The following is a 23,900-nucleotide window of genomic DNA, read 5'->3' on the forward strand; positions in this document are numbered from 1 at the left end:
TGGCGAGCTTTTTTTTTCGACGCGAGGACCCGATTCGCACCTCCGATTATTCACGTTCGTTCCGGGCCGACGTCCCACCCATTTTCAAGTTCAACGAGTGCACCGTGGGAGTTCCGCGTTAGCTCTCCTTCCCTCTCGGTCACTTTCGCTAATTGTCATCGCTATTAGTCATTAATCAGTTTCGAAGATCGGTGCGCGCCCCACTCTCTGCGCCGGATGGAATAACGTTCACGTGTTCGCGTATCATGTCGTCATGTTACGACCAACCTCTACTCTACTCTATTTTTATTGCACATTTTTTATCGCGAAATTAGAAAAAGTGGGGGAGGGGCTTGGGGGGGTTGTAAAAAAGAAGAATGACAGCGCACGACTTTGTAGGATGGTATCGGCACAATGTCGAGTCCTTGACATTGGCCACAGCTTTAGTTTCACTGTGGTGCAGAATCGGAATGTCGCAACTCCAAAACGTGATCCTTCCAACCGTGCAACTACCTGCGAATTGTCGCGCTCTTCGACATTGCACAAACGTATCGTTCGCGCGCGCAACTCCGAAGTTCACCCATTGTCATCGATACACGTATTTCTATCATCCGTACTAATGGCGCGTGGAAAATTTCACGAAAATCTTACCTCGCCTTCGGAAATACTTTACGTCCTGATGGGGTGACCCATAAATTTTTAGCACCATATACAGGAAAAATTTTTGCAATCAATAAATCGAGAACTTGTCCGATCTCTTCGTTTTCTCCAGAACTACGAACGATTATTTCCCGCCGCCGTAAAAAATGACGACGATGATTTCGTTTTTTTCTCGATTACCGTACGTGTTAATTAAGTTCAAGACGATACAGTTTCTCTAAATCCACCTAGGGCTACCACTCGACACTCGAAGGTGCCTCGATCGTTTCTGGCAGTCTGCCCAAGCTCGTTGCAAAGAAGCAACGAAGGACTTTCATTGTTCGTAGGGAATCGAAGTCGCTTCGAAGTTAGGTCTTTACGGGTCTCAGGAGCTGGAGTTCGGCATAGCGCGGCGAACATCATTTTATGCGGTGCCTCGCTTCGCGGGTGTTCCAGGTGGAAAAGGAGTTGGCGATATTACGCCAATGGTGGAGTCGCGTGCAGATAACGCTCGGACAATTAGCATACGTGAGGTCAGTCGGTAGCCTCCTCATACCTTTCTGTGGCAGCAATTACTATATCGGGACAGTCCTGCAATTTTTATGCATCGATCGGATTCGCTCGCACATCGTTTATGAATCGTCGATACGTGGGTTACTCGAACGTCCCTCGAATTCGGCGATGAATTTTTCACAGACCTCGTCTCTCCTATTCTGATCTCCGAAACGACGACTACCTCGATTCTCAGGTTTACAATAGGTCTGCCACCGATACCGCGGCTCGTGTACGCGGGGCGTCCATTTCGAATATACAGCGGATCCGAAGACAAATCGAACGGGAGAAAAATCTTGCTTTCGAGAACTCGAGAGTGACGACGGTTCGAAGATCGAAGAGCGTCAAACTTTTTATCGAAAATAGGACACCCTGTATATTTCCGTCACAGCTCGTTAAACGCACAAATTGTTTGTTTCCGTTACTACTGTTCGTTGTTCGTTGTTCACGACGGTTGTAAGCTATTTTGTAAACTTGTCCAACGAGATTATAAAAATTCTTTCATATTCTATTCAGCTTCGCTCGGGCAATATACTGTGCAGCACGAGGTATGTCGTATCTGAGCACGGAGTCCTGGGCCTATTCAATTCACGTCGTTGTTCACTCGCTCTTCGAGTAGAGAAGTAAGAACCGCAGCTACGATAAATTTCTGCTGAACTACGGAGCCCGAGGAACGGCTTTTTTTTATAATAATATTGACCGTTAGTTAGAAACTTCTCTGGTCGGTTGTGGTGAACTACTTCGGCGATTGCATTCGCTGGAGAAATTTTCTCATTTTTATTTGTTATCCGTTTTGCGAGCGCGAAACGGTGGTGCAGAAATTGTGCGGTTCTCTCGATTGGACGTTGAAAAATTGCGGTTCATTGAGATTCGCTGCACTGTAACGCCTGACGGAGATAAAGTTTTTCCCGTGACATCGTTTCGCTGTTACAATGGCGAAATTGTTTCGCATTGAAAGTGCAGGGTCTGATAGCGTGCGAGGTATACGTGTACGATAAGGTGATAAATGGGAGATACTGATCCCACAGTCAACTTTGGAAATTAAGAAAAAGGCAGTTTCTTATCTGTCGTTGATTGCTGTTACAAAGGCCGTTACCTAGTTTACACTTTTTTCTTCTCCTTTAAAATAAACAATATACATACACCGATGTACATAATTTGATATACCAGATGAGCAGCTACTCGAATCTTTGCGTAAACCGCTTATATACGTACATTCGATAATTAGCTAATTAACATCTTATTGGTTTGATAGCAATAATCCTTCAACCAATGTTTCCCCTGGAATAGATTGAGCGTATTTTTTAAATTCGAAAAATTCAACGTTCGTCGTCATCCGCACTTAATCAGATTTTTCGATAGATCAGGCCCCGCAACGAATCGCGTGATCATTGAAAACAATTAATAGAATTCGTTGATATAAAAAACACGAATGATAGAAGAAAAAACGAAATGGAAAAAAAAACTACAAATAAGTGTAAATAAATCTCTAACACAAAATGGATAACTATTGACATTATTTAGTTTTATGTTTGCATGAATAATCCGTTTTTTTGATCAAGTGATTCGCTGCTAGATGTATATTATTATAATAATCGAGCGCCGACAAGCTAAGCGTGTCAAACCAGAAGGTGACCCACGCAAGGACATAATTCACGTACACTGTATCATTACACGTGCGATATTTTACAATCGTTCTTAGTTTCGCTAATTCGTTCCATTTATAAACGGATGATCTCTGCCGTGCAACCTAATATACGCAGACGTGATCGTATCGTACGTTCGGGGCGTACGCCCCGCCTTATCGTGTGCCGAAATGAATGATCATCGACTGCTCTAAGGTACGATTACTCTCTTCCTTTTCTCAGCAGGTGACGTCGCGTTTCGCGGGGGCTGAGGATTACCACTATGCGGTATTTCCATCAATGAGGTATCTCGTCAAGAATCACGATCCGCATGATCTCTCGAATAAGATTCAACTCGTTGTACGCGTTCTTTCCCATCAGGGTTACACCGGCAGCTACATATGTACTTCGTCTTCGACTCAACGCCCACTTTTGCACGAGGTGCGAGACGAGAAGAGAATAAAAAATAAAAAATTACACTACCAAATATCGCTCGGCATCATGCGATCATGGTTTATTTGTATCAGGTGGCACAGATTTTTTACAACCTCAAACTGACTGTAAATTATATTGCGTATCTACCTGATTATCAAAGATACGGTTTTTAAATCGGCTTCTACACTCTGTACGATTGTTGGTCGATTTTCGTTGTTTTTTTTTTTTTTTTCGCCGTTCCAGTTTCTGAAATTTTTTCATTCGCAACGAGATCGTATAGCTTACCGATCTTTCACGTTTGAGCGTGCGACGGATCTGGGCCGATTTTAAAAATTGTTATTAATAACTTTCTACCGCAAATTTAATTTCAGACAACTAGTATCCATACCTCGTGGATCATGTTAAGCACGGGGATTTCCATGACTCTTGTAACGGACGTTAGATCGCGTAAAAATTCAACGAAATCGAGGACAAGGTAGTAATTTTTGAAGGCGTACCGATGCGTCATTCTTCGATTCCTCGCTTCGCGTGCGCCGTGCGCGATGCCGGTGCACGTGGAGTCATCGGATTAAAAACCGAAGACGCCGAGAGCCCCCGACTTTAGACCAACCTACGCGTGGCGAAAATTCCGAAGGTGCGAAACGCACCGTCTGAGGATGAAGACTTTTCTTTCGTTTACATGATGAATTATGTCACGGAAGAAAGGCGAGGCGAAGAAAATGAACGTGAAGAATTTGATATTTCAAGCGACGCGACGAACCTGTAAAATTAGAAACAGTTTGAAAAAAAGGAGCTATACGTATGTGAACATCTATCTGGCGATTTGCGCAGGAACGAACGTAATGGAAAATTATCACGCCAAAAATTGCAGTCTGTGTGAATACATGGACAACATTCGCTCGATGACTCGGCGAATTGATTAGTGGTAGAAATCTTACGATGTTCATTTTTGTTTTTATATCAACAAATTTTACGTCTTGGCGCGTTTTTGTTACCGGGCTGCTCGGGGAGAATATGGCGTTACCCAACATCGGGAGACACGCCACTTTGTTTCAGACTCGCATTGCCAAGGTCTTTTTAACGCCACGATGACTGTCAGGATATAGTTTTTGTCCCACCTTTGTATAATGTGAACAATAAATTTGGAAAAAAATTTACCTACTCGACGGTAAATAACAAAGTCGCGGTACAGGTAATTGGGTTATTCCGAAATCTGATGATAAAAAAAAAGGACGAAGACGTTTGCGAAGTGCGGAGAAATAATATCTCATCCGCGTTGCTGATATTTCGGTAGATTTTGTTTGTAGAAAGGCAATAAAAATCAGGAATTTTCGAAAGACTCATTCACACTCGATTTTCAGCTAATAATAAAAAACTCAAGATTCGTTCTTCACAGCTGTAACAAAAGTTTGAGAAACAAACCTCCCGTTTGATTACAAGAATTATATTTTAAGAGCGTGAAAATTTTTTATTTTGTTTACATTTTCGATTCGGAGCGATCAAACTATGCGAAAAAGTACCGATGCTATTTTTACAAAATTTCAAATTTCCGCGTAGCGAGTCTCGATCATCTTATGATTTTCTTCTACAATTGTCTACACCTCTAAAAGATATTTTTTACGGTAGTTAGTCCTCGCGCTGATTATACCAGAAATGAACTGGTTTTTTTTTTTTTCTTTTTGTTCAAGTAGATAAATTTTCGTTATCTGAGAACTCTGCAGCTAAAACAGCGAAAGTAAATTCGAAATAGTTGGAAAGCGGCCGGATATCCGTCCTTTATTACCTTTTTTTTACCCTGTTCTATTTTTTAACACGTATTGTTTTTTTTTTTTTTTTTTTTTTTTTTGTTGTGACCATATAGCTGCAGTTTAAGTTATCTGCACGACTGCGCGGCGCATTAAAACCTCATTTGGATTATACAGGTATGATAAAGATAGATAATTCTCCTGAGCGAACTCGATAGACGCGAAGGAAAACTATTCCGAACTAACATACGTTTTGTTTTCCGTTTATTTCCACGTGGAGGGAATATTGGCTCAATCTAATATACGTTAGTTCCGTTTTTCCGCGACAACTTCACGAGTGGATTGTAGGAGGGAGATCGCACCTCGTGTATCCATGAATGAAACAAGCGAGGAATAAACCGTCATTAACTTTGATAGTTGCAAATATTTCCAAACACAAATTATGCAGCATGACTAGGAAAGCTAACGACCATAACGGCTCGAAATCACGTTTACACGTACGTGTCATTCTAAACCATTTCGATGTGAGCAATTTTCTCTTACGAAATAACGTTGCAGTTCCGTGAGCAGAGCACAGAATATTTCGGCGAGGTTTTCAATGTCGGTTTCTCTAGTTGGGCTAGGTCAGAAGTAACGGAAAGGAGATCGCGAGCCACGTTCAAGATCTTGTCCCAGATTGAATCGAATTCGGATATTAGGAAATAAAGAAGAAAAAATCCCAATAATTTGTCATCGAAATTCGCGCGTGAAATTTCGTTGGATGAATTTCGAGGAATATTTTCGGGGGAAAAAAAAATTAGGGGGGAGGGGGATTGAAATATCCAGAATCCACCGATTTCGATTTGAGAAATAATGAGGTGTGCCGGAAAATGCGAAGTACAACTTCAACTGCGATTTAGTTTCTGGGAAAAAGTTTAAAATGATTTTCCACCGCGAGGATAGATTATATTTCGTTCTCAGAAACAATCGACTCGTCATATAATCTTCGCAGATAATTTCTTGTCGATTCATTTCCCTGGTAAATACTATATTCGGTTTCTGCCTATAATTAAGCTTTCGGAAAAAAATTCGAACTTTCACTAAAAATTTCCGGTACATCACCCGAACCACGTTCATCCGAATTTTGATGAGTGGTCGTCGGACGCATTATCGCGCGATATAATAAAAATATATTCATCGTTCTATTAGGTAAATCCAAATACCTCATGACCTATTGGTTCATTGGTACTCGGCAGGACGGTCGTTAGGTGGGAGGGACATCTCATTAAATATTCGAGTGGAACGGCCGCTCCTGATGTATGGGTACCCTGAAATGGCCGAGTCGGTGATAATGAATTTTACAAGTCTAGCCATTATGGGATCGGTAACCGGATATCCCAATCGAAAGAGAATCTCAGATGTGAGGTATGCGGTTTTCAGCATATAATATAATATGCAATAGAATGTTCTCGCGATGCGTGTGACATACGTCGAGGACTATATAAATTTTTAATGATCCCAGTCAGGAGATCATAATTTCAATCGATTTGCCTGATCTTACGTAAGGTGGGATTGTAATGTTTCCACTATTCATTTCCAGCGAACAATATTGATGACACAGTTTATAATACGCTGTAATTCAAGGCCCTTGCAGGCGTTACAAACGGGAATGCGATAGTCGATACCGTTTGCTAGACTGTTTTCCTAGCATCTCATAGACGAAGACGGCGGCGGCGGCGGCGGCGGCGGCAGCAGCAGCAGTGGCAGGTGTTGAATGTTGATACTAAAGAAATTGAAGGAAATAAGAATAAAAATTGAGTAAAAAATCGCCAAGGACGGTAGGCGCTTGGCTTGGCGTTTCCCGGCTCAAGGCGTCGATGAATAAAATGCCTTTTATCGTCAAATAGAAAATTATTCAATCGTTGAACGCAACCTATCATTCGACCCTGGACCCGCAGTTACACGCTGCAGATGCCTGCAGTCGGTTACGCGAATAGCTGTCAAAACATCGTCGTTATTACATTTGGCCTGCGATGTACCGTACGAAGTCACCCTGTACCGCGAATGACCGCATTAGCGAAAATTATATTTCATTCCAGAGAAATCTCTTGGCAAAAAATTACGCAGACGCAGGGAATAATCTATTTTCGACTTCTGTCGTCGTTTCTCGCAATTAGTGTATTGTAGATACTACGTTTCACTGATAACCAGACAGACCTCATTTCACAAAGCACTTTTTCTAAATATATCGCATTTATACCGAAATCGTAACACGATCATCTTTTTTGTAGAAAGAAAAATTTCACAATAATTGGTAGGATTTTTATGTTATTTCCGATAACGCGAGATCTTCCGATGTTTCGCGTACTCTCGAAGCAAACCATCGATCTGAAAGAGTGAAAAAAAAAAAACCGAGATTACGAAATGACAGGAATTCAGAGGTGGTGGGGGGGGGGGGGGGGGGTCGGGTACGATCTACATACGGTCTTCAATTTCTTCGAAACCCCACCGTGATTGAGTTCGGACTTTGACCGAAGGTATACGCATAATGATATGTACGAAATATTAGGAAATTATAATCTCTTCTCGAGTTCACGGTATCGCGTTAGGTAAAACTATATTATAGCTATAGATGGGAATATACGTCTTTTGCAGTAAGAAGAACGCCGTCATCTCTTCGGCCGCAAGCTTGCCACCCGCCCCTGTTCCCCCCTCGCCGTTCCCTCGTATAATAAAGTCCAGATTCTTTATTCCTTTGGTTTTCAATTCTAGGTATATAAATCATCTCGGTTCAGAGAATAGCGAAAGAGAGGGTTGCAGCTATAAACCGACGCGTTGTGTCACTTGTTTTAAAAATGACGCTATTATACACGCCCGTTACCGCAGCTGCTCACAATATGACGTCATCGAATAGACCAAATCTAGTTTTTGGTACCACTCCAAACGATATGAATGGCACACGGTTCTCTCTCTATAGATATACATCAGGTTTCTGAATAGCGAACGAAGTTGACCGGAGTTATGACATGCTCGAAGAGAGTCGGAAACTCCAATAATACTACCTGTTGCTCAGAAATAACGTGGAGGACTCGCTTACCAGCGCTTCGCCACTCAACTCACGAGTTCACTCGATAAATGACCCCAGGCAAAAATGAACCCGGAGACTCGGCTCATCGGCCGATACGTTTATTCATTTTTTCCCTACATTTATTCGCACGATCCCTTCGTTCTTCGCCGGCCAATTTTCGCGAGTTTTTATCGTCGGCGTGAAAAAGTTATTGCGAAAAAGAAATCTGGGTGAAATTTTTCGAAAGAGATTTTCAAATAGATTTCTATTACGACTAAATAATATTTTGTTTAGAATTTTTTCGACGAAACTTGCTCAAGAAGTTTATATGCGTTACACGTGCCGTTGGACTAAAGCCAAATCAGTTTCCATAGTATAATCTGTTCTATTCAGTTGGAGCGAAAAAATGTAAAAAGTTGATTACTTCGAAGCGTCCTTTCTAGTTGCTTTCGATTGTCCAACGTTTATGAAAACCTTGCGTTTCCAGGCGAAGGGCTGATTATCGGAAAATCGACTCGGAATCCCAGAGTTCGAAGGGGTGCCAGGAGCGAAAGTGGAACTGCACCGCCGTACCAGGTTCGGGAAAATGACGCGGTCTTCCTTCATCGGATTTCGATTCAAATCGCGCGTAATAAAGCTCTGCAAGCTCAAAATTCACCGCATTCCTCTACGAGGTAGTCTGAAAAAAAGGAAAGAAAAAAAAAAAGAAATCCCCTCGGAAAATGACCTTGTTTAATGTCCGAGAATTCGATGACACACTTTTTTTTTTCCAAGACTCAATAAGCCACCCCGAGTAGATTACGAATGAATAGCTTAATAAAAAGCACAGACAGGCGTTGTTTTTCCTCTGGAGGTGGCGGTTCCGACAAATGATATCCCTACCCCAACTTCGTCGTCTTCGGTGAGCAGGGTCGGGTAAAGGCATCGAAGCACTGAGGCAGCGGTGGCTGCGGCACCGCTATATAGGTATATCAAGTTCCGCGCGGCTATATCGCGGCACAGTCGAGATCCGAGACCCTACGGTTATTGTGAGTCGCTCCGTGAAGCGCAATCCAGTGATAAAAGAATTGAAAGAAAAAAAAAACAAAAAATTTAGTTCCAAAGAATCTATTCTTTCGATACAAACGAAAGAACCAGTGATACCGTTTGCACTCGAGATACTTCATTTGTCCTGAATTATTTTCGTCTCACTTTTCATCTACGTGCCCGAGCTTCGTCACGGTAAGTTTTGTCATCTGTCTTATAACTTTGCGTTTGAGTAGACATTTTTTTTTTTTTTTTTTGAAAAAAAACGGACAATTGAAAAGTAAGGAATCGGCCGCAGTTGAAATCACTGTTCCGAAAATAAATAATTATAGGTGTACGTTTCTGTACTGAATGTTGAAATCCTTTGCACGGTTGATCACGATAAGATTCTATAATAATCATCTGGCAAGACTTCATTCAGGATGTGAATTAATTTTTTCTCATTTTTTTCTTCAACCGCACGTCCGTTGCCCTATTTTTCCCCAAAGGAGTAATAAATTTATTTCATTATTTGGATTCAGTAATATGTGTAAAACATGCATGTTATATAACGCGTAACGTTTGACTGTAAAACAGTTATTTTACGTCACTGTCCAAACCGCAATTATAAATTTTTTCTCTTTTTCTTGAACGTATCGTATCATTATCGCGGTTTGCTGACCACAGGTAGCCACTGCTTCGTGAGCAAGCGCGTAATTATTAATATATTTCAGAAATTTACGTGAAACCTTTTTTTTTCTTTTTCAACTTTTATGATTCACAGGATCAATCGTTAATTTATTCCATGACTCCAACAACCGAACTTTCGTTCAATGCGTTTTATGGCGATCAATGATCCAATAAAACGGCGATCTATAGCCCCATGTTATTCACTTTCGCGGGTCAAATCGCAGTTCGAGGTGAGAGAAAATGATCGTTATAGAAGCTTCGAATACACACTGAAATGATACTCAATTAACGACTATAAGTTTTATTATAACGGCTTATCTGTTGTCTGAGATCCCTGCGATTGTCACAAAGAACTGTCGTAGCTATATAAAAATAACGGTTTCAAACATGTGCTCGCTCGGTACGGATGTATAAACTGTGCAATCTTCTTCGGCGCAGAAAATGCACGTTGCATTTTTCCAGAAAACGGTTTAGAGGAATTGATATCCGAACGACTTTAAGCTCTATTTTTTACAGATAAGTCTTTCAGTCCTCAGATAGCATCTCGTATTTGTCAGATTTTCAATGATCACATACGAAATACTTGCTGTGAAAATAGGTAATCGGTATTCCATCCAAAGATCGTTGTACTTTCACCGGTACTTGTTTTTGAACGGTTCATGTTGCAGTATAGGGTGTTTGTAAACCCTCGGGGCTGCAGTCCGACCATTTAAATGTTATTGAAATCGGCTTATTTGCCGATTCGTAAAATCAAATTGAATTTGATGCATGCAGCCCAACTAAATCACGGTATATTTCCTCTTATTTCAAAGCATCCTAGACTCCGAAGACGTCGTCATCTCATACATACCAAAGTAATAATCCTTCTACAGTTAATTAGTTTTCGTGTTTGCCTGTTTTTGCTCCCATCTTTTAGCCGCCTCTAACATCGTTCGATTTCATTGCCATCCGAATACACGATCTCGTCTGCGATTAGCGGAGTCGGATTCAAAAAGGGAGGATAGAAGCGAAGCGACAGAAAAAAAAACAAAAAACGCGAATAGTATTGAAAGTTTCTCCAGTCGCGCAAGGTCGTTTCTCGTGTTTGAAAATATCAGCGGGAATTAACAAGCATATTTATGTATGTATATATGCGAGAGTGACGAAAATTTAATCTAATTAGCGGTGATAAAACAGTCGCGACAACATTTGCTTCCTTAAACGACCTAATGTTTGCCCACCTCATATATACATTTATGTATTATAGCAATATAACGTAGCCCGCAGATTTGGCCTGTAGACGACAAGCTTTAGCGAAGGAAGTGACCGTATAATACGTACGCATATATAAACTGCGAGATCGCTAACACTTGCGGAGCGAGAATTTATTGGGACAACCGGTTAGCAGGACTTCTCTAACTCGGAGCCGTAACTTGCCTTGAAAGAGAGAACGAAATTAATAGTAGAGTGCAACTGTATACGTACATACATGTGCAGAAAGATGAGAATAAAAATGATTGAATAACGGAGAATAAATTGACCTGAGAATCGACAGAAATCGGAGAGTATAATTTCGCGAGAGAAACGCAGGTATAAATTGTATGACGTCGGTAATTGAGTATAGGTAGAAGGAGAATTATTCCTTCTCTATTATTCCTAGGTCAAGTTAACGGAATACGATGTCTGTACGCGTGTAGGTATAGGTATTTTTAAATTGGTGCAATCTTGGACGATGAACGATGATAATAGATCTTTTCAAGAGGTCGCAAGTCTCTGCCCTCAAGCTCCTTGATGTGATTGTCTAGCGTGTTGTCTATTATATAGGGCATCAGAACTGATTGGCCACGAAATATCGTCGTTGCGCTTCTTGATACACGTCACGCGAGTTCCCCGCATGAACGAGACCTAGTTTATATACCGGGGCGGCTATCTCCAAACTTTTAAGAGCCGTAACCACGCCTCGTTGTACGCTCCGTAATTGCATCAATTTCACAAATTTTTCCAAAAAATTTCTTTCTCTCCGATTGTTAGCCATTTTTGTCACGTCTGAACGCGCACCTGCTCAAACTTTTTCGCCACCGACGACTCGTTCGATAAATTTCTGCTACGAATGTTAATCAGTTGGTATTACCACAGCCGTTATCACGTAAATTTATCGAGTCTACATATACGGGCGTGCGTGAAATCATCGAATTTTTTTTCCCTCGTGTAATTATACGACTCGGCGTACGAAAATTGGCTGACAACAGCGCTAACGAATCGCTGCTGTAGTCCTGCACGCATGTCGTCATGAGCGACGAAAAGTGTAAGTGGGATACGGGACATGGGTATGCGAGTGGACGAATGATCTCGAAAATGACGTAATCCCTGGCATTATTCTTTAGCATCATCCGCCGCCAAACAACATCACGAATACCTTACGGTCACTATATTTCAACGGAATGGCGAGTCGCTCCAAAATTTTTGCGAGACTTTCATCCAACCGTGACAATTTTTACAATATCGTACCGGTACAACCTCCCCGATAAGGTCCGATCGGTGGTTCCAAACGTGCACTAATATCGGAGTGACGCGGTAAAACCAAAAAGAAAAAAAATACCTTTTTCAATGACGCATGCCGTAATCCATCGTGACTTCCGTTAAAAAATGTAATCCGATAGTTTTATTGTACAGCTTATTGCCAAAATATGATGAACGGTCATCGGCTCATCGGCTTTCTTCTATCCGGTCGATCAATTATGAGTAGGTGCGATAAGGAATTAGTTCGGTTTACAAATCACGATTCTTATATTGAGGATATCCTAATCGGCGGGTTAAAATTGACGCAATTTATAAAGTTGTAGGTGGAATAATCAAGTACGGAGCAATGCTAGTTATATTCCAGTTGTCATTGGTAAAAGGAAGGTGGTGTTAATCAGTCTGGCGTGTACCCAGAATTGTTTACGTACATCGGGTACAATCGCGTTACCATAGCTCGCTACGACCGCACCAAGTTACAATTCGCACGACGCGTGTGTGCGAATACACGCGATAAATGTATGTGGGTGACGGAATGATTTAGGAGCGATTAAATAATTTAATGTTGCTGTTAAATAGGCCGAGAGCGCACAGGCTTCAGGATGTGATGATCTGCATGTGTTAATATCCACGAATATACGATATACGTACATCCTATATACGCAACTTAATTTCATGCAGGAGGAAAAACGCGACGCAATTCGCATTATTTTCGGGGCGGATATATTCGCGAATAATCGTCGTCCGATCATACCTACATCAGAACAAACTGACGAACAAAGTAGTCCGACAACTCGCCACTTGATTCATAAATATAATGATATAATGATATAATGATAGCGAGTCGCACCGCGTAGTAGGATTCGGGAATATTCGTTCGTTAAAAAAATTGGGACGGGGTGCTCAGACATTCAGAGATGCTTGTAGGATTACCGTTCGAAATGTGCTTCAGGTTTGGTCGATATTAAAATCTCACGTCCTACGCGGTGAATTTAATCGAACTCGGCGAGTCGCTGCAAGAAATCAAGCTGATAAAATACACGATCGACAGATTTGGATACATCGGTCGGGTCGATCAATTTAATCGTATCGGTGATTAAATCGGTATTTTCGTCGGTATGTGTCGATAAATTGATATAAGATATCGTACATAAACGAACTCTTTCTATATAATATTAGTATCGATTTCGTATCTGATTTTCACTCCTATTACACTGACACACTAAATTATTGTTACGGTTATTATTAATATTTTCATTTCATTTTTTGTCCCCCAAAATTACTGGATATCAATTTGGCGTTAAATTTTATCTGATACGCAATGAAAATACATCGGAGTCGTTCGCGACTCACTGGAAATCAATTGTAGACCCGTGGCTCGAATGACGATCACGTAAAACTCTTGAGTGCGTAATTGTTGCTGCATGCAAATAGGGACACGAAAATATTCGAAGACGTGGTGCGCATTTCTAGCGTATCATGCGCAACAACTCATATTGTTTCCGAGATAGTCGACTGACAATGAGAAGTATAGACGCATTTCAGGAGATTTCGAATAATCCTTACCGATACCTACGAGCTGTTGTCGCCATACAATCAAAGTTCGCATCGTATCACGTTCTTATAAATTTTTGTTCATCTGAAAATAAACTGTTACCTTTTTTTTTTTTCAATTAACCCGTTCAAATCCTACGACAAGACACGCGAAGAGTCCACCCTGCGTATAGTTGCGTCAAGGTCCTCTGCACGATTTCCTGTCCTCCCCAGACCGACGCGTAGTTTTTATGACGTTGCGAAGCTGACATTTCATTATTGCTGTGATGTGTTATAATCTCGGAACGAGTAGGTAGGTTTACATACTACAGTTGCAATATATGCGAATGCGATATCGTAGTGTTACGCCGCTTGACCAGAGGTCCCCGTGATATGCACCGCGTGTTATCCGCAACTGTCAATTAGAGACATTCTATTACTTGTACAACATTCGGAGAATAACAGGAGATTTAACTCTCGAGCATTCCTCTCGTCATTTAACTACTCGAGGCATCCAGCAGTTTCAAGAGTCGGCTGTTCAACGTCACGATGAAGAGCACATGTTATGACATAATTACTACCAGTAGAGGAACTAGCGCACAGTAATCAGCCATTCTCGAATTGGCTATAGTGATGAATGTTATTTCAGACGTATGGTACTCGACCCAAAAGATCGTTGACCGTTCATTCTTTCAAAGTTTCAACCAAAATCACATTTTGATTCATACCTCATTCATGTTTGCAGATGGGAGGACTAAAATCTGTATTGGGAGTCAGCGAGCTGACGGACCGTAAGGGTAATCTTTACAGATCCTTATTCGCCGAGTTCTTCGGCACCCTGCTTTTGAACTTCTTCGGATGTGGTGCCGTCGAAACGCGGGACAACGTGGCCATTTGTCTATCGTTCGGTCTCACCGTTGCGGTTGTTATACAGAGTATAGGGCATATATCTGGAGGACACATAAACCCAGCGGTCACCGTGGGACTCGCTGCAGTAGGAAAGGTATGCATAAGTCGCGCGTGACCTCGGGCATTGAGAGTTACGAGTACTCCGTTAATGGGCAAAGGTAACCGGTCCACGGACTTTTAATTTTGTAAGGAAAAGAAAACTAGGCCTTTTCCATACTAGTGATGTGATATCTACTTACTGCACCTGCCCATTTACGAATATCTGTGTCAATCGAAAAGGTTCACCAGCCATGTTACGTATTCATATGTGCGTGCAGAGAAAATATAACTCTCCAATTGGAAACCATTTGATCCGATTTTACTCATGGCCATATACGACGATTATCGATAATGCCGGTATAGAAACGATCACTCCTCTATAAATATAGAACAGGTGATACTACCGTGCTTGTTTCGCCAAATTAATTTAGGACGCGATCTTTCAATTCCGATGAATGCACCCTTATTTTCCATCGATTTTCACAGGTCCCAATTATCAGAGCGATCCTCTACGTGATTGCACAAAGCGTCGGAGCGATCGCTGGATCAGCTATTGTGAAGGCGTTGTCGCCAGGAACTATGGCCGCAGGTACCGTTGGTCTTCAGGGAGAAGTTACGGTCGCCCAGGGTCTTGGAACTGAATTTTTCTTGGGCCTGGTCCTCGTGCTCGTTGTATGCGGCGCCTGCGATGCGGCCAAACCCGACAGCAAAGGCATCATCCCCATCATCATTGGATTCGCCATCACTGTCGGACACTTCGTCGCGGTGAGTCGGAATTTTACCCACAAATGCGATCGAGGTATGTATTTCGAACGGTGTAGTGAATTCATCTTTCTCTTGTGTTTCCGCAGATCACAAGGACCGGTTCCGGTATGAATCCAGCTCGAGCTCTTGGAAGCGCTGCCATTATGGGAGAATTGGATAACCATTGGTTGTACTGGGTGGGCCCAATTCTTGGGGGTATCGCCGGAGCCCTTATTTACGAACACGCCATCGGCCCGGCTGTGGAACCGGAACGACCAAGGCAGTACGGATTCTCTGTCACCGAGGAGAAAGAGGTATTCGATACGAAAATGTAGATGAACGATGCCCCGGAATTGGCTGCATGCTCGTAGACCTTGCAACCGAAATACCGGCGTAATACGATCCCTCTGAATTTAGAGAGCATCGTCATTTTCAATGGATACCATTTTTATCGTTCTTGATAAATTGGGAATCTTGAGAGAATTGTCGATGGTTTTCGAGTCTTATCATATATGTAATACCAAAGAGTGAAAACGTAAACTCTGGTGGCCTCTTTCTGCATGCAATGTAAATTAACAGTCACGAAAATTATGCTTTTTTCCTTATCGGTTGCTTCAAACAAATCTGATGGATAATCTGGGGTTCGAGTCTTACTCTTTAGAATTGAAGGATTGATAGATCGTAGAAATTAACATGCGAAAAAGGGGTGTAACGGCCGCTTGTGTTTACTCTGTAGCGGTTCGAGTTCATAGACAGCGGAAAAGGAGGACTTTGAGTCGAGCGGAAAAATGAAAAGAGAACGAATTGTGAATACGAACCTTCTTTTGCAGCTGCAGCAGCTCACCAAGAAGGGTACGACTCCTGCTTGATCTGGCCACTAACCGGTCTTTGTAACGCCGAAATTAACTAGCATGCTGCGCGATCCATATACCACCAATTGAGCATAACCAACACACAATTACGTAATATGTTAAAACGTCGCTTATCATTTTCTCTTCGTTCATTTCTTTTATCCGTGACTCCTTAGCTTCTAAGTCATTTTATTGAAGCGGATAAAAAATTATGTATTTTGAGTTAAAATCCAAAGATTGACTTCATTTACATCCTCATTATTGTCGATATAGTCATTTATATTTCATTTTTGTTGTCGCACCCTTATTTCCAAAATTAAGTCACCTTGTACTTCTCTTCTTAGAGTTCACGAATTGGTCTCATTTTAAAATAAACTCGGACTTTAAGAATAAATGCTCGATTTTGAACTGAATAAGGTATTTCTACTGTTTCAAAAGCGGTTCACTCAAGTGACTAACAATACAAAAAAACCGCCCTGTATTCTTCGCGTTTAAGAAATCGAAGTAGGATTTCATTGTTTTCTGGTACGAAACTGAAACTGTACCCAAGCATTTTTCATATCTTTCATATTTCATATTTTCATATAATTCACAATTCAACATTCACCAGTATTCTTCTATTCATTTATCTCGTTACGAGGTAATGTCGTTGCATAGCCTTAATTATGTAGTACATCAGTGTCGCGTAATTTAATTATCCAAGTTGTACTCATTAGCCTGTATGTTATGATTATGTTCTGTAATAAAGAAAGATATTTTATACTTAAAATGGAAATTCTTTAAACTTACTGTTATTTTTATTGTTCCAACCAAATTATCATGTTCTCCATTGGATGTTCTGAGTCGTCCATAAAAACATTCGCATTTGCGTCCATATATGAACAGATTTGCGGGATCTCCGCATGCATTGGACGGTGGGAAACAAGATTTGATACATTGGTGGTCAGTTTCGGATGTACGTACACTGTCTCTTGTATTTAATACAGTATATTGTTTTTGGAAATACATGCTACTCTTACATCTAAGTGGTTCTATAGATGTTTCATATTACCAAAGTAAATTTTTTCAACGAATTGTTATCCTATTTTACCTATAGGTATAAGTATACTGTGACATTCAAGCATAGATCTAAGGTGGGCAAATCATCGATCTCTGGTCAATTGCGCTTAAGCGCGATGGAACAGCTATACGAATGATGTAGAACAAATGTAGTACGAGGTGATTGGAAATATTCTAACTTCATCACGATCAGAAGCAGATTTAAGATTGTTTTTCAAAGTAAACAAATTGAATCGCATCGAATTTATGGAACACATTTCACCTGACTTGTCGGTATTCCGTACGTAATTTTTATAATTCGAAATAATAACAGTGGAGAGGTTGTTTGTACAATTTCAAGAGTTATCAACCTCCCGTTTGTTCACTATTAGGTGATAATTTTTCACATACGAGAGGCAATTATCGTTCGGATGCTGAATAATTAATAATATTAGTTATTTTATGTTTCAGATATAATAGCTGTGCGCTTTTAAAGGCACTGAGAGTTTCGCCCACCTTACGTACCCATTTAGCAAATTAAGAACAATGACGATATCGACGAATGACAGTAACACTGGCATTCAATATTAAAACTGAAGAAGAGATCTGACAAATATACATACACACAATGTTATTATTCGCTGATTTACACGTCTGATCTCAATGTCGGAGTTTAAAAATGTTGATCAAAATAAAAAAAGGAAACAATATCATGACATATGGTGTATGATTGCTTAGTTGGTATATCTTGGGTTGGATTATTTAGAATAGTAATTATTTTTTCAAAGGAAACAAAAATCCAGTTATTGATTGGACAATATAAGTGTATATTGAGTTTAATCATACGAGGTTTTGTGATGTACCTCCATCCCGCGCAATATCCCGTATGTATCTAAATAATATGATATACTTTCTGGAAATTTTCGCCATCATAATAAGAGAATATTATTATTCTTATATTCTAGCTCTAATGAAAAATTGTAGATCTCAATGTTACCTTAGCTGTCAAGTTGTGACAATTTATCCTCTATGCTGTCCTGAGTTTCGTTAGTTTCGCTTAGATTAATCGTATTATTCGATACCTCCATTGAAGTATCTTCTATATCCGGATCTTCCGGCTTCTGGCCATTTAAATTAGAGTTTGAAGCAACAAAACTATCTGCAGCGTCTGTAACGCCTTGACTTTCTAATAATAATGAATGCTGATTACTTTCGTCGTGCTCAACTGTTGTTTCTATAATTTGGACGTCCTCGTTATCACCGCCATCTTCTTGCGCCTGAATCATTTCTTCGTCTTCACTTTTATCGCCTGCTTGCAAGTCTTCTAGCAATGACTCGCGGCTTTTATCTTCAGTAGCTTTCAGATCGTCTCGGACATTGCTCGAGTCCAAAATATGTCCGCCGATTTGTTCATCGGTGGACATATTTTCAACTTCAAGCTTTATTTGCTCCGTTTCATCAAGCGCGGAAATCTGAGAGAGATTACTGAGAACGTTATCTTGCATTTTTACTGCAGTCTCCGACTCATCTAGAATGCTACTCAACTCTCGACTCATCGAACTGTCGTCTAGAGCTGACTGTTCCTCCGATTTTATCAAAATGATCTTTTTGTTGCCGTAGACTTTAGAGCTACTCGTTACTATTGGCTTCTTGTAATCTTTTTTTGGTGATTCCTGAGATACCCCGAACTCTTCTTTGACTGAGAGAGGCTCTTCCTTTACGCTGACTGATTCCTTTTCATCACTGTCATATTCCTTTTCTTCGTCATAAACACTCTGCTTCCTCTTCACAAACACTCGCTTCAAGGGTAGCTGTTGTTCTTCTTCGGATTCATCTTGTCTTTCCGGTAACATATCTTCAACGGAATCAATTTCTTGTTGTTTTCTTGCTTGCAATTCCTCAATCTTCAATCTCTGCTGCTCCACACGTTTTTCTAGTTTTTCTAATTTCTCTTTGGTACTCTCTGGATTCTCATCGTTTATTTCTGACGACGTCACCGTCGTCTCAGATCCTCGCTGCCCGGATTTACTTTCGGATGGTTTCTGTACGGGGCCACTCGATTTCTGTGCATTCGTCGATTGCGTAGTCTTCAATTCGAACTTCGGTGAATCTATTAAATTCGACTCGGACGATTCAGTTTTAATTTGCTGATCCCCCTGTTCTTGAACCTTTTCCTTCGCTTTTCTAACAACCACCCGCTTGACGACATTACGTGTCGGCAATTTCGCGAGTTCGACGGGATCGAGAATTGTCCCGTCCGGATTCATGATAACTTCTCGAGTGGTGTCACCGTGTCTGATGATCCGCCGAACGATCACTCTCTTCGTAATTTTAGCACCACTTACACTCGATGTGGTCGGGCATTCATCCTTAACACATGCGGCTAAAGCAGCTTGCACTCCTTCAGCGCTACCGGCGGGCTTCCTGACGACAATTCGCTTTATAACTTTTACAGTGTTGACTGATTTCGGAGTGGCAGTTTCCGACTTCACAGAATCGTCTTTTTGACTAGCGGCGACCGTTGGTGTCGAAACTGTAGTCGGTGTCGCTTTTTGAGAGCGAGTCTGTACGTGATCGGGAGTAGAAGCGCCCGCTGAATCCTTCGACTGTTCCGATGGAATGTTTTGGTGCTTTAGGGGTATCTTATGCTCCTTGAAGACCTGGGCAACTATCTTTTGTACTTGTGCTTCGGTGTCATCGACGTTACGATGCTGAGAACGAAGCCTTGGCGTCGATTCATTGTCTGAGGTCACAGGCCTGCCTTCTCCTTTACCGGAATTATTTCTTGCAGATTGAGAACCGCTGGGACCCGGCCTTGCCTTGTTATCCTGAATCTCCCGTTTATGGATGGGCATCAGAGTTTTTATCGTTTTCTTAACAACATTTCCATCTTTATTTCTGACGTAAACGACTTGCTCCTTCTTGTCCGATTTTTCCATTTCTTCATCGCTCTCTGGTGGCTCGAGCTTCGGAATCTTTTTGGCTATATACCCTGGTGGCTCGTAATCGTCATCACCGTCGGTATCCTCCTCTTCTTCCTCCTCCTCAGATTGCGAGTCTATTTTATCGTTTCGATTATCCGGTCGGAGTCCATCAGGGCCCATCTTCTCACCCGCTTCGATATGCTGTTTGATGTGGGTCACATAATCTGCCCGATTTCTGCAAGATTCTTGGCAGATGTCACAGGTCAAGCCCATACCACGCTTCGAATGGGTCAGCGCGTGCACTTCTAGGCTTTCTTTACGCTTGAAAGCCTTGCCACACTCTTCGCATACGTGAGGTTTTTCCACCGAGTGCGTTCTCATGTGTCTGGTCAGATGATGAGATAGCAGAAAAGTCCTAGGGCATAGTTTGCACAAATAAGGTCTATGCCCAGCGTGCGTAGTGAGATGTCTAGCGAGTTCGGTACTCGATCTGAATGCTTCTTTGCAGTATTCGCAAACGAAACTTTTGTCATCGCTGTGTAATAGTTCATGGCGCTCGAGTCCTTGCCGATAAGTGAATCTTTTATTGCATATGTTGCAATGGAACGGTTTAGAGGCTTTGTGTACAGTTTCTTCATGTTTTTCCAATTCATCCGTCGTGAAGAATTCCCGATCGCAGTGCTGGCATCCGTATCTGAGCTCATCTCTATGAATTTTTTCGTGGCGCTGCAGGAGGCTCACCCTAGTGAAATGTTTGTTGCAGATTTGACAAATAAACGGTTTTACATCGGAATGGGTGGCAAGATGCTTGGTCAAATCATATTTCGAAAAGAAGAGTTTGTTGCATTCGGTACATTTGTAATTTCGATCTCTGTGAGCTTTCTGGAGATGGATTTGGAGTGCCTGTCTCAAAGGAAAGGTCCTATCACACTGATCACAGGCATGAACTCTTATTTCACCGGGCTCTAGCTGGGCGATAACTTTTTCATTCTGGTGTTCATTCTCTCCATAGCTACCTCCGTCTTGGTCATCTTCGTACATGTCATGGCGATCGTTGTTGTCCGTCTCTTTTTCCGACTGCCTGTCCCGCTCCCTGTCTCTCAGCTCCCTTCTCTCTCTTTCGCCATCTTCGAGACGTGGTTTTTTAGATTGTTCATTTTGAGATCTCTGGTCAGGTAATCTTTTATTTGTCGATTCGGGTGGGTTAGTAGGTAGAGCTGGAAATGGTCGGGGTAGCACTCCCGACACTGGATAAGCTCTCAATGCTTCGTCAGCTTTCTTACACTGAATTTTAAATTTGTAAGAGTGGTCCAGATTCCAACGACAAATCGAGCATATCATCTGTGGCATTCCATCCGCGGCATACACCTTGAAATAATAAAAGTATCGGTAATGTGGGAAGCGCAATTATTTCTAAGCATTCGCATTAGTCGGAACAATTTCGTTTATTTCACTACAGCTCATTGAGAAAAAAAAGACTAGAGATTATCATGTTCTTTGATGTTTCATTCGCGAAATTTCAAAATCGTTCGAACAAGTGTATTTCCTCTCATGTTGCAATACCGATTCCCGCCACATATTAAAGTACCTGCATATATGCATCAAACTCAAGGTCCATAAATGGACCAATGGGCAGGGATCGGACCGCGTGGGGGATTACTTTAGCACCACCTATAGTACAAACGGGACATCCCCGATCTACCATACCAACACCTCCGACAGGCTGTCAGAGTCGTACGCATGCATAGAAGAGCTTTCCAACGTCCGTACTGAAGCTAATCTCCTCTTTTGACCGTGCTTGCGAAAATGAGAGAGATGAATGTACTGCGATCACTGCATGATGCGGTTTACCAGAACTATTCGGGAGTTTTGATTGGCATGCCGTGAATTTCGACTCGCACACGGAATAGTGCTGTCGTTCATTTATTCATTGCGCTCGAATACTACGAGATCGTACGATATAACGTAGATAAACCCTCATCTCAATTATTCGAAGTAGGGCTGCAACAACCTCTAGTAAAATGATTCGGCAATTTTTTTTAATGACAATGAGAGAACACTACAAAAACTTCTCGGTGTAAGGGTACAACAAGAAGATGTGTTACTCGAACACGTGGACTATTGCAATTAGTAGATAACTAAAATATTTAGTTCTTGCGGCGTCAGAATAGGAAAAAAAACATGGAGTTATTGCAATAGTGATATTTCTGGAGAATAAAAATTTTTAAGGCTGATAAACACTAGCCAAAAATGACTAATGAGCCTCGACGAAGTCTTCCGAATGGCCATATTCCTTTGCCAGGATCGCCTTGTCTAACTTTCAGCTTCCAAGAATTCCTTGCCATTTCTCTCGCTCCCACTAGGTTTTACCGACAGAACGTTTTGCCCAGAAGTTACCTTCGCAAACTCAGCTAACTTCGCCCGCCAACCTGGCACAAAATTGTACCCAAGGCTGGCTCTCTAGTACGTAGTATTATTATTCAATGCTACATAGTTATATTCATATTCACATGCTCAACATTTACGGAGTTGGGTAGGTATGACGCCGTTCAATGCCCTACTCGCATGGCAAAGAGGATTCCTACGTTATCCATACAAGTCAACGCTATGCACTGGATGGAATTTTTATTTAAATTGTATTAATTAGAATGATTGAGGGTGAGATGACCGAAAATCAAGCAAGGATTGCTAATCGAATATATGAGAATTCGAAAAGTAGTTACCTCAATCGCGACGCACGACATGATTTGTAGGGTAAGCGGCACTTGGAACGGCTTGCTATGATCCCTTTCGTAGATGAAGCTGAGTGGCTCCGACTCTGTCAGGCAGAATCGGCACACCCGCCTGGATCTCAGCGGCGCCAATCTATTCTCCATTTCTCACGTTAAAAACGATGTAAACAATCAAATTTCACTAATTCACAACGTTATTTATCGAAAATTCATCAATGAAAACGACGCCGAGCGTCGGTAAGCGTCGCTCGGAGTGATGAACAAGATACGATATACCGCTATGGAGTATGGCGGAGATTCGGGAGTCGAGCGCTTATTTCCCTTCGCGTGGCGTCCTGGAGAGCCGCGACCTAGCGGGAGGTTTTGACTCACTAGCGCCACTTGTTGGCTATCGATTCGTTTCGTCGTTCGCTCGGTAAACGTTGACTAACCATACTGATGATCATGGGATTGCAAGCTCAGCATCTTTGCCGCTAGAGCGCCTTGGCCAGAAAAATGCCGCGTAATTCATTATGACTCCCACCCTACTGCAGAAAATGCATGATCTCAAATTTGAAGGAACGGAATGATCCAGGGCAAAAACACAAACTCGTCGACAATTCACTTCCTCTACCTTTCCATTCCACTAGCTATTTTGAAAATCTGGATGCGAGCGACAATGTGATACAAGCTTGTCCTGAAATGATTTACAAAAACCATTTGAATATCTCGGCTTCGTCCGTATTAGGCAAATATTTGAATTGAATAAAGTTAAACTAATTATATGTAATGTGCGATACATGTATGGTCGATATATGCAACGCCCTGCAAGTAAATGGAATGATCTTGACCCCAATTTATACTTGCATGAGGTCAGTGATTGTCTTTCCCAGAGATTCGTTCTCGAATCACATTGAAAAAACAGTTTCATCCACTCCC

At 41.6% G+C, this 23,900-nt stretch overlaps 2 protein-coding genes across 4 annotated transcripts; one reads left to right on the forward strand and one right to left on the reverse strand.

Annotated features, from left to right (window-relative positions):
- The first annotated feature begins 9,018 nt into the window (after nt 1–9,018).
- On the forward strand, nt 9,019–17,057 carry LOC105686942 (aquaporin AQPAn.G). Of its 3 annotated transcripts, none has more exons than XM_012402241.4 (5): nt 9,019–9,242; nt 14,491–14,748; nt 15,180–15,458; nt 15,545–15,751; nt 16,174–17,057. In XM_012402241.4, the coding sequence occupies exons 2-5, from the start codon at nt 14,491–14,493 to the stop codon at nt 16,210–16,212; spliced, it is 783 nt and encodes a 260-aa protein (XP_012257664.2). In that variant the 5' UTR covers nt 9,019–9,242; the 3' UTR covers nt 16,213–17,057. The 3 variants fall into 3 exon arrangements, with proteins under 3 accessions (XP_012257664.2, XP_048505668.1, XP_048505669.1); XM_048649711.1 differs by lacking the exon at nt 9,019–9,242 and adding an exon at nt 9,854–9,946; XM_048649712.1 differs by lacking the exon at nt 9,019–9,242 and adding an exon at nt 9,854–9,946 and having other exon boundaries at nt 16,268–17,057.
- Nucleotides 17,058–17,231: 174 nt separating this feature from the next.
- Nucleotides 17,232–23,295, reverse strand: LOC105686932. Its single transcript, XM_012402213.4, has 2 exons — nt 22,974–23,295; nt 17,232–21,618 (listed from the first exon to the last, which is right to left on the reverse strand). Exons 1-2 carry the CDS (start codon nt 23,124–23,126, stop codon nt 18,325–18,327), a joined length of 3,447 nt encoding a protein of 1,148 aa, XP_012257636.2. The 5' UTR covers nt 23,127–23,295; the 3' UTR covers nt 17,232–18,324.
- Between the last annotated feature and the right edge of the window lie 605 nt (nt 23,296–23,900).

The sequence above is a fragment of the Athalia rosae genome, chromosome 2, assembly GCF_917208135.1.
Source record: "Athalia rosae chromosome 2, iyAthRosa1.1, whole genome shotgun sequence".
NCBI classification, from domain to species: domain Eukaryota; kingdom Metazoa; phylum Arthropoda; class Insecta; order Hymenoptera; family Athaliidae; genus Athalia; species Athalia rosae.